Source organism: Cotesia typhae, unplaced genomic scaffold, assembly GCF_013202065.1.
Source record: "Cotesia typhae breed Kobodo isofemale line unplaced genomic scaffold, CoteBio_Ctyphae contig_5, whole genome shotgun sequence".
Classification (NCBI taxonomy): Eukaryota; Metazoa; Arthropoda; class Insecta; order Hymenoptera; family Braconidae; genus Cotesia; species Cotesia typhae.
This window is the reverse complement of record NW_027423757.1, coordinates 4,937,727-4,949,963: the sequence shown is the minus strand read 5'-3', so window position 1 is coordinate 4,949,963 and position 12,237 is coordinate 4,937,727. Positions and strand designations below refer to the sequence as shown.

Genomic DNA, 12,237 nt, shown 5'->3' with positions numbered 1-12,237 from the left:
CCTCGTCCTGTAGGAGATACACAAGTATCTTTACATTCCTCTTGGGTTTTGAAGCGATTGTCATTACCATCGCAGCCTCCATACCAGAAGCGTGAACATCCACCATACTCAGTGTCAAAGAACCATTTGACACTAAAGTCGCGACAGGAACCACGATCTCTGGAAAGAGAACAAGCAGCTCCAGGAACAACCGGCACAGTGCGACAACCTTCAAAGTTTTCTCCTTGTGCTTCTTCGACTCCATCTGAGCAGCAACCGTACTTGGATGCATCACAAGCGCATCCTGCAAAGTTCGGTCCTTTGGCCGGAGTCCGGTCGTCTGAGCAGCAGCCGAACTCAGTGTTTTCGCAGCCGCATCCATGGCCTCGAGGCCCTTTGGCGATAGTAACTCCATCCGGACAGCAACCGAATTGATAGGTGTAGCATGCACATCCTTCAAAGTTGGGTCCAGTTGCGGGAGTGAATTTATTGGGACAGCATCCGTGGGGTGTGTATTGGCACCCACATCCTTCGTTGTTGTGTCCACGGGCTGCGGTGACATTGTCAGGACAGCATCGGAACCGAGAGTACTCACACCCGCATCCATAAAAGTCTGGCCCTCTGGCTGGGAGAATGTTGTCAGGACAGCATCCATAAGGAGACGTTAAGCAACATCCTTCACCACCAGGTCCGTGAGATCGAGTAAGACGATCTGGACAGCAACCGTGAGTTGACGACTCGCAAGCCGAGTGACATCCTTCACCTCGTTCACCCAGTGCTGGAGTGACACCGTCTGCACAGCATCCAAAGTAAGAAGCAGTACAATTTTCAGCATTAATAACTCCGCAGCCTTCAAAGTTGACTCCAGTCGCTGGAGTTTTTCCATCAGGACAACATCCGTGCGCGGAATTAGCACAGTCTCCTTCAAAGGGTGTTGTACTTTCAAACTCTCTAGTTTCTTCTGTCGTTTCTTCACACCCTTCTTCATTCGGTCCAGTCGCAGGTTTGATCCTATTAGGACAACAGCCAAATTCAGTAGAATTGCAACATCCCAAATTATTTTCACCATCCGCTGGAGTTTCATTATCTGGACAGCATCCAAATTCAGTCTGGTTGCACGGCTTTTTGCAGCCTTCGAAGTCGTTGCCTTCGGCAGGAGTGACACCGTCTTGACAGCATCCAAATAGACTTTCATTGCAATGCATTGATGGACAGTCTTCGTTCTTTGGCCCAGCGGCGACTGACACCCCGTCCGGACAACAACCGAAAGTGGTCTCAGCACAAGTTTGTGGAGTTGGGCAGCCTTTTCCAAACGGTCCTTTAGCCGGCGTAATTCCGTCATAACAGCAGTTGAACTCAGAAGTTCTGCAGGACTTCTTCTTCTTCCTCTTAATTTTACATTTTCTGAGTTTGTGCTCTTTGGATATCGCTGCGTCTACTGGACTTATCGTTGTAAACAAGTCCAATATGTCTGATTTTCCAGTCATGTCAGTTTCTTCTTCATCAGTTGAAGTTGTACCAGACACAGTGCTTTCTTCTGTCATACCGCTCTCAGTGGTAGCTCCAGATTCTGTTGTTTCACCAGAAACTGTCGACGCTTCTGTTTCAGTCTCAGTAGAACCAACTGATTCAGTGCTGCCAGTTAATTCTGTGGATGATTCTGACTCGCTAGTAGCTCCTGACTCTGTAGTACCGCCAGATTCAGTTGTAGCTCCTGACTCTGTAATTCCACTAGATTCAGTTGAAGCTCCTGATTCTGTAGTGCTGCTAGATTCAGTTGATGCTCTTGATTCGGTTGTAGCTCCTGATTCAGTAGTACCTCCAGATTCAGTTGTCATTTCAGACTCAGTAGCATCACTAGAATCTGATGTTGACTGATTAGTGCTGGCAGACTCTGTCATTTCAGAAGACTCTGTTGATGATTCTGTCGTAGATAAATCAGTAGAACCAGACACTTCAGTCGTACTAACTTCAGATGAGCTTTCGGAAGCATCAGTTGTATCGTCTGTCGATTCTGAAGATTCTGAAGACGACTCAAGGTCTTTACGCAGGCCTTCAGAATCACTCTCTCCGTCAACAAGCAGAATAGTAAATGGCAATTCTGACGTAGTCTCAGATCTTGAAGAACTCTGTGACGTTTCACTGACGTCAGATGTATCAGTTGAAGATACCGTTGTTTCAGTTACAGATGTGTCTGTAGAAGAAGTTGTTTGTGTTTCCTCAGAAGAAGTTGTTGGTGTTTCTTCAGAAGAAGTTGTTGGTGTTTCTTCAGAAGAAGTTGTGGGTGTTTCTTCAGAAGAAGTTGTTGATGTTTCTTCAGAAGAAGTTGTTGGTGTTTCTTCAGAAGAAGTTGTTTCCATTGGCTCAGTTGTATCTGTCGGCTGGGATTCAGTAGACTGTGATGACTCGGTTGATTCTGTTTCTGATGACACTGTCGTCATATCTAACTCAGTACTTGCGCTTGAGTCTGATGAAGTTGAAGAATCCACGGTGGATGAGTTAGACTCGGTCGTAGTAAAATCAGACGATTCTGTAGACATATCTGATGAATCTACAGTAGATGCTTCTGACGAGGATTCAATTGTGTTTTCAAATAACGTTGACTCTGACGAAGCAGATACTTCTGTACTACCAAACGATTGTTCTGTGCTGCTAGAACTAGACTCTGAAGATTCTTCCGTCGCACCAGATGCCTCGGTAGATCCTTCTGTAACATCAGATGCTTCTGTAGATCCTTCTGTAACATCAGATGCTTCTGTAGATCCTTCTGTAACATCAGATGCTTCTGATGATCCCGAAGATTCCGAAGAAGCCATACTTGACCCATCGGTAGAGCCAGAAGATTCGGTCGCTGCAGATTCATCTGTACTACTAGCGATATTCGAACTTGTTGAGTCAGTTGACATCGATGCTTCAGTAACATCAGAAATATCGGTAGAGCCCGAAGTTTCTTCGAATTCTTCACTAACTGAAACTCCTGTGGTTAAATCAGTTTCCATATCTGTGGTATCCTCGTCTGTGGTTGCTCCACTTCCCTCTGTTGTTGAAAAGTCTCTATTTGACGAGGTGTCGGTGTAAACATTAGTAAATAGCGTGAATTCATCGTCACCGCTTCCGTCACCGCTGGTGTAACCACTTTCAAAATCTGTTGGTGTCATATCTCCACGGCTATACATCTCATCGCTCATCATTGTATCTTCTAATGTTGACATACTAAAACCAGTTGACTCGAAAGGCGATATAGAACTTGATAATTCTGTCGATCCGGTTTCGCCTTCATCTGTTTTTAAGCTCGTGGTTAGCGTAACAAAGTCTTCATCCTCATATACTTCACATTCATCGTCGTCATCATCATAATCTTCTTCATCGGTCGGAATGTCATCTTTTCCTGGCTCTACAGGAATTACTTCATCTACAATCAATAATTCATTTTATAATCGTTAGTTTTTTTCAATTCATTTATTGAGATTAATGGATAAATGACATATCAATTTACTATTACTGTATGATAGAGTCATTAAAAATAATTGCTGTATTTACCTTTACCACAAGGATGCTTATTGCATTCTTCAGAAGAAAACATTATTGAGTTTTCATCGCAATTACTTGTTGAAGTAATCATACCGTCTTTCAAGCATATAACTTTTCGTATCATGTCACCACCTCCACATGGTTTAGAACACTTAAATGAAAATAATAATAAAAATATTTGTCAATTTAAGCTTTATTAATAATAAAAATAATGATTAATAATATACTAACTTTACTCCATGGACCAGCAAACCATTCGCCTTTGCATTCAACAATTTCTGATGTACATTCTTTCGTATCATTATAACGTTTTTCAGGTTTGCATTTTTCGTCTTCAACTTTTTTCAATGTAACATCGTCTTCAAATGTTGCGCAAAAAACTTTACGAGTCTGTACACCTTTACCGCATTTAGCCGAGCACTAAAAGATAATTTTTTAAATTAAAACTATGTACCCACTTGTATACACTTCCAAATTTATTTATCTTTATTTTAATTAGGTACTTAATTTATTTACCTCACTCCACTGAGTTGAATACCATTGATATTCACAACCTTTGGTGTTCTCACAGTCGCGTGTTAACTCTGGTTTTTTATCTGGCTCACACTTGTCATCAGGATAAATAGTACCGTCTTGAGTGGCACAATGAGCAGTTCTTGTTTCTTGAGTGAGTCCGCATTTATCTTCACACTTAAAATACATTTATTATTATCATCGTTTGTCTTTCGGTACACCCTCATAAAATGTAATTAAACAAAATAAGGACAGCGATAAAAATAAGAAAAATGGAATTACTATTGAATCCAATATAATATAATATTGTAGATGTATAAAAAAAAAAAAAAAAAAAAAAAAACTTACTCCACTCCATTCAGAAACGACCCAATCAAGCCCAGCGCAAGGTCTTAATTCACATGGTTTTTCTCTTTCTGGGACTTCACCCTCACATGCTAAATCATCTAATACTTCTATTTTACCGTCGTCATTTTTTTTGTAACAAGTTACTTTTCTTGTTTGTTTTCCTTCTCCACACAAATGATCACACTGTTAATTAATAAAATATTTGATTAATTAAATGAGTAGCAAATATTTGAAGGAGGATAAAATAAAAAAAAAAAACACCGTCGAGTTTAGCTAAATATAATAAAAGATTACGATATTCATTCAGCTAGTTCGTAAAACATGTAATTAAAAAAGCTTTTACATCGAATAAATATCTGGAAACTCAATAACAGTGTTTAAATTTAAATTTCAACGTGTAAAAAAATTTTTAATTAGTTAGTAAAATATTATTAATTTTTCTTTAATCGTTTAGCTTACTCAGACGATATATTTATTTTTGGATTGCAAGTTAATTATATATACGGTAGGATAGTTAAGAGAAGGTCACGGATCGGAGTAAATATTATCTGATTAAAGTATTAAATAATTAAAAAATAAAACAAAGTATTTACTGGTTTCCAAGGTCCTAAATGAAACGTAGGACATGTAACATTGCGATTGCATTCCTGGGTGGTCTCTTTCTTCGGTCCAAGTTTCTCAATGCACATCGAGTCGTCAACGATGCTCGGTATACCACCAACGATGATCTGCTCACACTTGATTTCTCTTGTACGTTCACCACCTTCGCCGCATTGTTTACTACAAGGCGTCCATTGGCTTTCCACCCATTCGGGTGGACATGCCTCATCGCCGCAAGACTGGGTGTCATCGGGCTCTAATTGTGGGTCGCACAGATTCTCGTCAACTGGCTCATTATTGCGCCGTCTTACGCAGTTAACTCGTCTTGATTTATATCCTGTTAGTTTTTATTTATATTTACATTTTTAAATGCAATATCCGTTTTGATGTGAATAAATAATACAAAAAAAAAAAAAAAAATATTTTACCTCCACCACATGTCGCACTACATTCGGAAAATTCACCCGCAGTCCACGTGTAACTGTCAGGATCAGCTTGCGGAGAGAATTTTTTAGGAATACTGTATTTATATTCAACCCCAACATTTCGATCTTGATAGAGTAACTGAGTAAGTAAAAAGTAATAATTTAAAAGGTCATTATTTCAGTGAAATTTTATTGGCATATTAATTATAAGATAGATATATTTTAAAATATATAAATACATCTGTGTAAATATTTATTAAGTGTATATCTTACACAAAAAGATTTATGTACTCTAAAGATAAATATGTACATCTATATAAATATAATTTGTACTTACGACGACATAAATCGCTTCACTAGTTGGTCCCAAGGTTGTGATTGTGTCCGGCGCTGAGAAACCTTGCGGATCTCTCGCGTAATGAAATATCGTATTGGCAAATTTAAGACTTCTAGGGAAGTCTATTTTCCAATTGCCGTTGAGATAATAATGCCCAGACGTATTACGGATTGCTAAAAGTATAATTCTTTGATTAATAATTTACAGTCCAAGTTTAATTAGTTTTTCTGAAATTTCAATGTGATTAAAATGTTGAATTAATTTAATCTTCGACTAATGAAAGTTTTTTCATTTTTAAAATTAATGAATAGTACAAAGTGTTGCTATTGTAGATGAATGTTTAAATTACATTGTTTTATTAATTACTGAAACTTTATAAAGCTTAATTAAATATGGATATTAAATACATGCTTTGACTGCGTTTAAAGCATGCTTTTATATTAAAACTGTATACTTTGAAGTATTTAACTATTCATAATAGAAATCTGTTGATATTTATAATGTAGTAAATTACATAGGCATTTTAGATATAAATTTACACTATAAATTAATCTGTTGTTAATTTCAATTTAAAATTATTCGTTAATTATTGAAACCGTGGGCTATTTAATAGAAACATATTTGAGCTTTATTGAAATTTCGATGGAGTTTATCATTTAAAATTATCATTAATCATGAGTTTATAAATCATATTTTAATCTGTTTACTCTGATGAAACAAATCAATAAATAATTAGTTCTAATTTAATGTCTACACGATTAAGAAAAAAAAAAAAAAAAAAAAAACTTGCATTTATGACTTAAATATCATAAACAACACTTAATGCTAATCTTACCTAGATAATTATTGGAAGGTGCAATTTCCTTGATAGCAATATTAGTAGCGCCCTCGGGTATAAGTAAAATATCAATATATCCTGAAATAGAGGGTTAATTATATTAGCTATTTATTAGGATAAGGAAAAAACTAAATAAAAGCAAAGGGAGAGTGAATAAATAACGAAATTGAACAAGCAGTTAGACTCCGGAAGAGCGCAAAAGGTCATGGGGGTTAATTCGAGGATTGACTAACCAACTTGGAGGTCATCGGTGTCGAAGAAGCCGCTGACGGTGTTGCAATCAGAGCCATCACCGCCGCATTCTCTGCAAGCGTCTTCTCGAGCATCGCTGCCCAGCATCATGTCACATCCTACTGGCTGAAATATCCAACAGAAAGTCGATATTTAATTTAGTTCATTTAACGGCTGACGAAATTGTCGATATTCTACTTCACGTTTTCCAACACCATACTCGTTTATTTTCGACTTTCAATAGAGTCTTAAAAAAAGTATTAAGGATTAATTAAAACAAAATCCAGTGAGTAATTATTGATTACCATGCATTTCCCTTCAACACAAACGTCGTTTTTTTCAACCTCACACGGCGTGCCGTCAACCACTGCGAGCTTGTGTCTGTAGAAGAAACGTTCACCTTTCGGCATGCAGTTAAGCTCACATTTGTTTGGTGCTCCGGTGTATGGGACCCAGCTGAAATTAAATTATTTTATTTTTTATATTCCTCTAGTGTTTGTCTATGTATTTAATTAATGGGAATATATGGGAAAACGTTTCCTTATTTTGTCTCAAAACTTTTCCGCAAAATCCTATTTGCAATTTTCTATTTTATTTATACAAATACATGTGTTTTAAAATGTGTATACATAATACAGGATTTGCTTTACCGGATTTGTGTGCACCGATATGAATGGCTACTGTTGGAAAGTTATAATACTCACTCATAAAACACATCCTCGTATGGCACTGAGTTGAACTCGGCGCATTGCTCGGCACGAAAGTCCCCAGAACCACCTGGACATGGCTACAATTTAATAAATAATAAAGTTGTTTAAATAACTTCCATACTTTATTACTTTAACTTATATTTTAATTTCTATTTTATTATCATCATTTTTTATAAAAATTTATTTATGCAACATTGTAAATATTTACTACTAATAGTCATTTTGTAACTTTTTACTTGTTAAAAAAAAATTCTTCGATAGTAGAAAAAATGTGAACAGCTCGCAGTAGTGTCTTTAACTCTCTAGGGAAGTTACGTGGTATCGTAAAATTGTATCAGCTTATGAAGAATATATAATAGATCGTTTTAGATTTAAACTGATTTATTATGAGATTAGGTCGGGATAAATGATAAAACAAAAACAAAAAAAACAGAAATATTTTATAGTCGAGTAACGTCGATAAATTGACTGGGGACCTCTCATAAGAAGGGAGAATTATATATATAAAATGTAATTCGTGTAAAATGGAAAAGAAGAGACCCTGCGGGAAATGGACAACACGTGATATACATTGAAGATTTATGGAAGGAAACTGACATAGAAATGGCGTTAATGTCACATATGGGCTGGGATTTTTATACTTTTATCCGTCTGTGTATATCTGTTAGGCCGGAGTATGACATGCTAATGTAACAGAGACATTTTCTCAGATGCATACTTTCTTGTGGGAGATAAAGGTAAGCTTTAAAATATGAATCATGTGAGCTGAGAGTTACGTATGCTATTTATTTAGAAGCACATAAATATATATCTCGAAAGTTTCTGATTTTGTCTCGTCTGAGCTTATATGATCCCTGTGGAGGTTTTAGAATTTTTCAAAAATTTTTAATTACTTTACTTTAATAACTTTTTACTTCACAGCGCAGTTGATAACTAGCTTTTGCTTTTTAAAAGGTAGAGAACAAATTTTAATTAGAAAAAGTATTTTTTATTCAATGATCGTATTTTTAAATTAACTCTACAAAGTAAAATTTTTAATTGTATTTCAAAAAAAAAATTTTATGTAATTTTATGAATTTATTAATTAAGAGTCATGAGTTTTAAAAATTGATTTTTTACTTAATTAATTAATAGAAATAAAAATTTATATTTATGTAAAATAAAATTAGGTAATTGTTTGTTTTTTATCAAGATAATTTCGGGAATATTAAAACTAATAGCTAGAATAAAAACTAACAATATTTTGAAATTCACGAGATTTTAAATTTAACAACAGAATTTATCTAATAGATTCCGAAGCTGACATTTATTAAAGTTGACTTAAATCATAAGATTTATTGTGTATAAGGTTGTCACTTATTCTTGTATTTTGCCGATAAATTTCATCAAGATAAAAAAGACATTTATGACTCTTGACAGAAACAAAAAAAAAAAAAATAAACATCTACAGACAAAATTCTTCTTCTACCATTCTACTAATTAGTATCAATTTCATGATACAACATTATTTTTTTCACAGTATTAACATTGAAAAATTTGTATGCTGAAATAAAATACATGAAATAGTTTCTCGGGGGAAAACAGCAGCAACAAAAAGAGAAATTAATTTTTCCGTCTCTGGATATCATTTGAGCGTGTTGTAATTGGTAGTTAGACGGTGTGTATAGAAAGATGATACTAATCGCCCGAGGTTATCATTGGATCTCAAGTCACGAGAATAACAGAGATAAAAGAAAGAAAGGCACGTGGTATATAACAGAGTACAAACTGTGCAAATGGAAGAGTATAGTAGAAACTTAACTTAACTTGGATTCTTTATCAACGAGATGGCGACTAATTAATTCAAGAAAAAGTCTCAACCCAACGACAGAATAGAAGTAAGACTCTTGTCTCCGTTCCTATATTCTTTATGTGTCTAAGTTTATTTCATTTACTATATATACATTACACAAATTTAACTTTAAGTACATTTCATTTATATCATAAAAATGTATATATATTTTTATAAACTCAAACTTTGTAAATGAAAAGATTAATGCTGTTTATTCACTTGGTGTGTTTTCAATCCACTCCCTTTTTAACTATGCTTTTTTTTTTTTTTTTTTTTTTTTCCGTTTACTTTAAGGGATAATTTATATTAAACAATATATAATTAAGTTTATTTTCTAGTTTCTATAAAGTATTATTTTCTTATCAATCATCTTAATATAATGGACAATGTTGATAAAGTTTTAATTAAAATTATTATTAGTTTTTTCCAGAAGTCCAATATCAAAAAAGTTTATTCACTGTCGAAGAGCTATTTTAATTAAAAAATAAAAAAATTGATTTTCCCGCTTGTTTTTAGTTTAAAATTTTGAGAATATGTCCTGAAAAGGATTTTTTGAAATTATAAATATTTTCAGAGATAAAGTTACTTCTTTAAGTTGGCATCATATCTCAAATATTACTGAACCAATTTACATTAATTAAATCAGTATGAGCCTTCTGTAAAAAAAAACACCTAAAATTTGTGCTTCTAAATCAGAATACCGCGTTAATGAATATTTGTTAAGTTGCATGGGTTATATTATTAAGTAAATTGTTAAATATTTATAAATTTTATATGGAAATTGAATGCGTTTTTATCATAAAAAAACATAAAATTAACAAAGGTATTGACTTACTTGAATATTACATGAGAAGAATCTCTTTTTAGCTCCAGTGCATCTGTCGTATCCATTGTTGCTGTAAGATATATAAAACATAATAGTAAAAATAGGAAATATAAATTTTTATGGAGCACTTGGATAAAGAAAAGTAAATAGTAAAATTTCTAATCGGGTTTCACAGATCACTGGGTTCAATATCGCGGATAACTCACCCTCACCCTGTAACCTGCTTTTTTCTTAAAGAAAAAAAGAAGAAAAAGAGAAAGGGGATTCATATTTGCGAACGAGTGCAAGAAATGAATGGAAAGAAATAAAGTGGGAAAATGAGCCAAAAATTTAAGCTGAAAAATGACTAACAAAGAATATCTTTTAGTTTTTCATTGAATTTTCTCTTTAATTCTTTTTCCTCTTGTTTGAATCTCTGGTGTTCTGCTTCCAAATAATTCAACTCTTACGCGAGAATATCACGGGGAGGTCGCTATACTATTAAATTTAGGTTACCGACAAAACCGATTTTCAGTGAATTATATTTCAGCCAAACGCACGAATAGAGACGACGATTCTTTTTACCTTGTTCGCGACTAATATATTTTTTTCCACGCTCTCTTTGTTTCGAAAATTCAATGGATAACTATATAATACCCAGAACTATTAATTAAAGCTTTTTATAATATAAAACAAACTTTTTTTTCAAATTTTACCTCATGAATTTTTAATTACTTTTTCTAAATACTTATTTCAAATAAAGTTGATGAAGATATTAATTAATTTTTTAACCTTTTTGACAACTAACACACTCAGTTTCTTACGTATAATTTATAGTGAAATAATTACCTAATTTAAATAGATAATATTCGATTCTTTCGATTCATAACAAATAACAATAAATGTTGACTTACTGAACTTATTTGACCTTTAGATTTGTATTCTACACTGTTAAAAATTTCTATTATAATTTTACAAAAAATGTATTGGAAGCTAATAGGCAAAACATTCATTTAAAACTACAATCGGGTATAGTAATATTACAAAACATATATACCTCTGTGAGGTTACTAATTTTACAAAACGGTTTTGTAATTTTACAAATATTTTAAAAATTAGCAAAGTTTGCTAAATTACAATACTTTTCTTGAATTGAAATGATAAAAAAGAAAAATTTGACTTAATATTTGTTGTGGTTGATTTTTATGAAGCGCTGACTAGATTTTGTACCTCACGTAGACCTATTTTTTACAACTCAGATGATATAATGTGAAAATAATGTTTACCCTAACTAAGAATTGAACGCGAGCCGCGCGCTTAAATTATCGATAAACAAACACATTTTCTATGTAGCAATAAAAAAAAATTCCTAGATAAAACAACAATTTTTTGAGACTAGTATTTTACCAATAGTATATAATTTAAATCTTAATTTTAAAATTTGTATAATTAAAAATGAGTTTTATATAAAAAAAACGGCACCGCTGCGATCTCGAATTTAATGTTAATCCTGATTTACCAGTCACATAAGGTTTAAATATTTAATGGCATGTAGTATACGTATAATATGCAAAATAAACTTACTGAGTGTCTAAACATCGTCGTGTTTGATGAGCTACACCGCCTCCGCAAGATCTAGAGCACGAGCTAGGTGCTGACCAAGGTCCCCAAAGTCCCTCTTCAGGATCGTCATTTCCAGCCACGAAACTGCTTGGCAAATAGCCTTCTGTATGTTGTCTCCTGTGCCTTGCATGTCGAAATTTTATATGATGCTGTAACAGTTAATCAGTTGTAAAAATACAAGAATTTACATAACAGTAATATATATAATATTCACTAAAAAATTTTTGATTTCAAAAAATATGACAGGAGTAAGTGTATAATATAATAATAACAGAGAATTATGCACTTGAATAAAATTTTTTTTTGGTTTCATACAATATAGAAGAGGAATCCTATATCATAGTTAAAACTTTTTCTTTACCCGGCGAATAGTATTTTTAAATTAATTCTTACTTCTTCGAGGGCCGCGAATTGAATGAAATTATTTTTAAAGAAAAGATAAAGAATAAAAATAAAACCGGAGAGG

At 33.6% G+C, this 12,237-nt stretch overlaps 1 protein-coding gene across 5 annotated transcripts in view; it reads right to left on the bottom strand.

Annotated features, from left to right (window-relative positions):
- Ppn (proteoglycan-like sulfated glycoprotein papilin) overlaps positions 1–12,237 on the bottom strand; it is a 70,603-nt gene that overhangs the window by 12,299 nt on the left and 46,067 nt on the right. For all 5 annotated transcript variants that reach the window (XM_074248975.1, XM_074248979.1, XM_074248976.1 and 2 more), the window contains exons 3-16: positions 11,733–11,920; positions 10,179–10,239; positions 7,507–7,589; positions 7,108–7,258; positions 6,805–6,928; positions 6,569–6,649; positions 5,734–5,906; positions 5,400–5,535; positions 4,965–5,308; positions 4,372–4,554; positions 4,027–4,200; positions 3,742–3,930; positions 3,520–3,661; positions 2–3,391 (exon numbers count right to left, since the gene is read on the bottom strand). In XM_074248975.1, coding sequence (XP_074105076.1) covers positions 2–3,391; positions 3,520–3,661; positions 3,742–3,930; positions 4,027–4,200; positions 4,372–4,554; positions 4,965–5,308; positions 5,400–5,535; positions 5,734–5,906; positions 6,569–6,649; positions 6,805–6,928; positions 7,108–7,258; positions 7,507–7,589; positions 10,179–10,239; positions 11,733–11,920 — 5,419 coding nt within the window. The remainder of the gene's footprint in view (position 1; positions 3,392–3,519; positions 3,662–3,741; positions 3,931–4,026; positions 4,201–4,371; positions 4,555–4,964; positions 5,309–5,399; positions 5,536–5,733; positions 5,907–6,568; positions 6,650–6,804; positions 6,929–7,107; positions 7,259–7,506; positions 7,590–10,178; positions 10,240–11,732; positions 11,921–12,237) is intronic.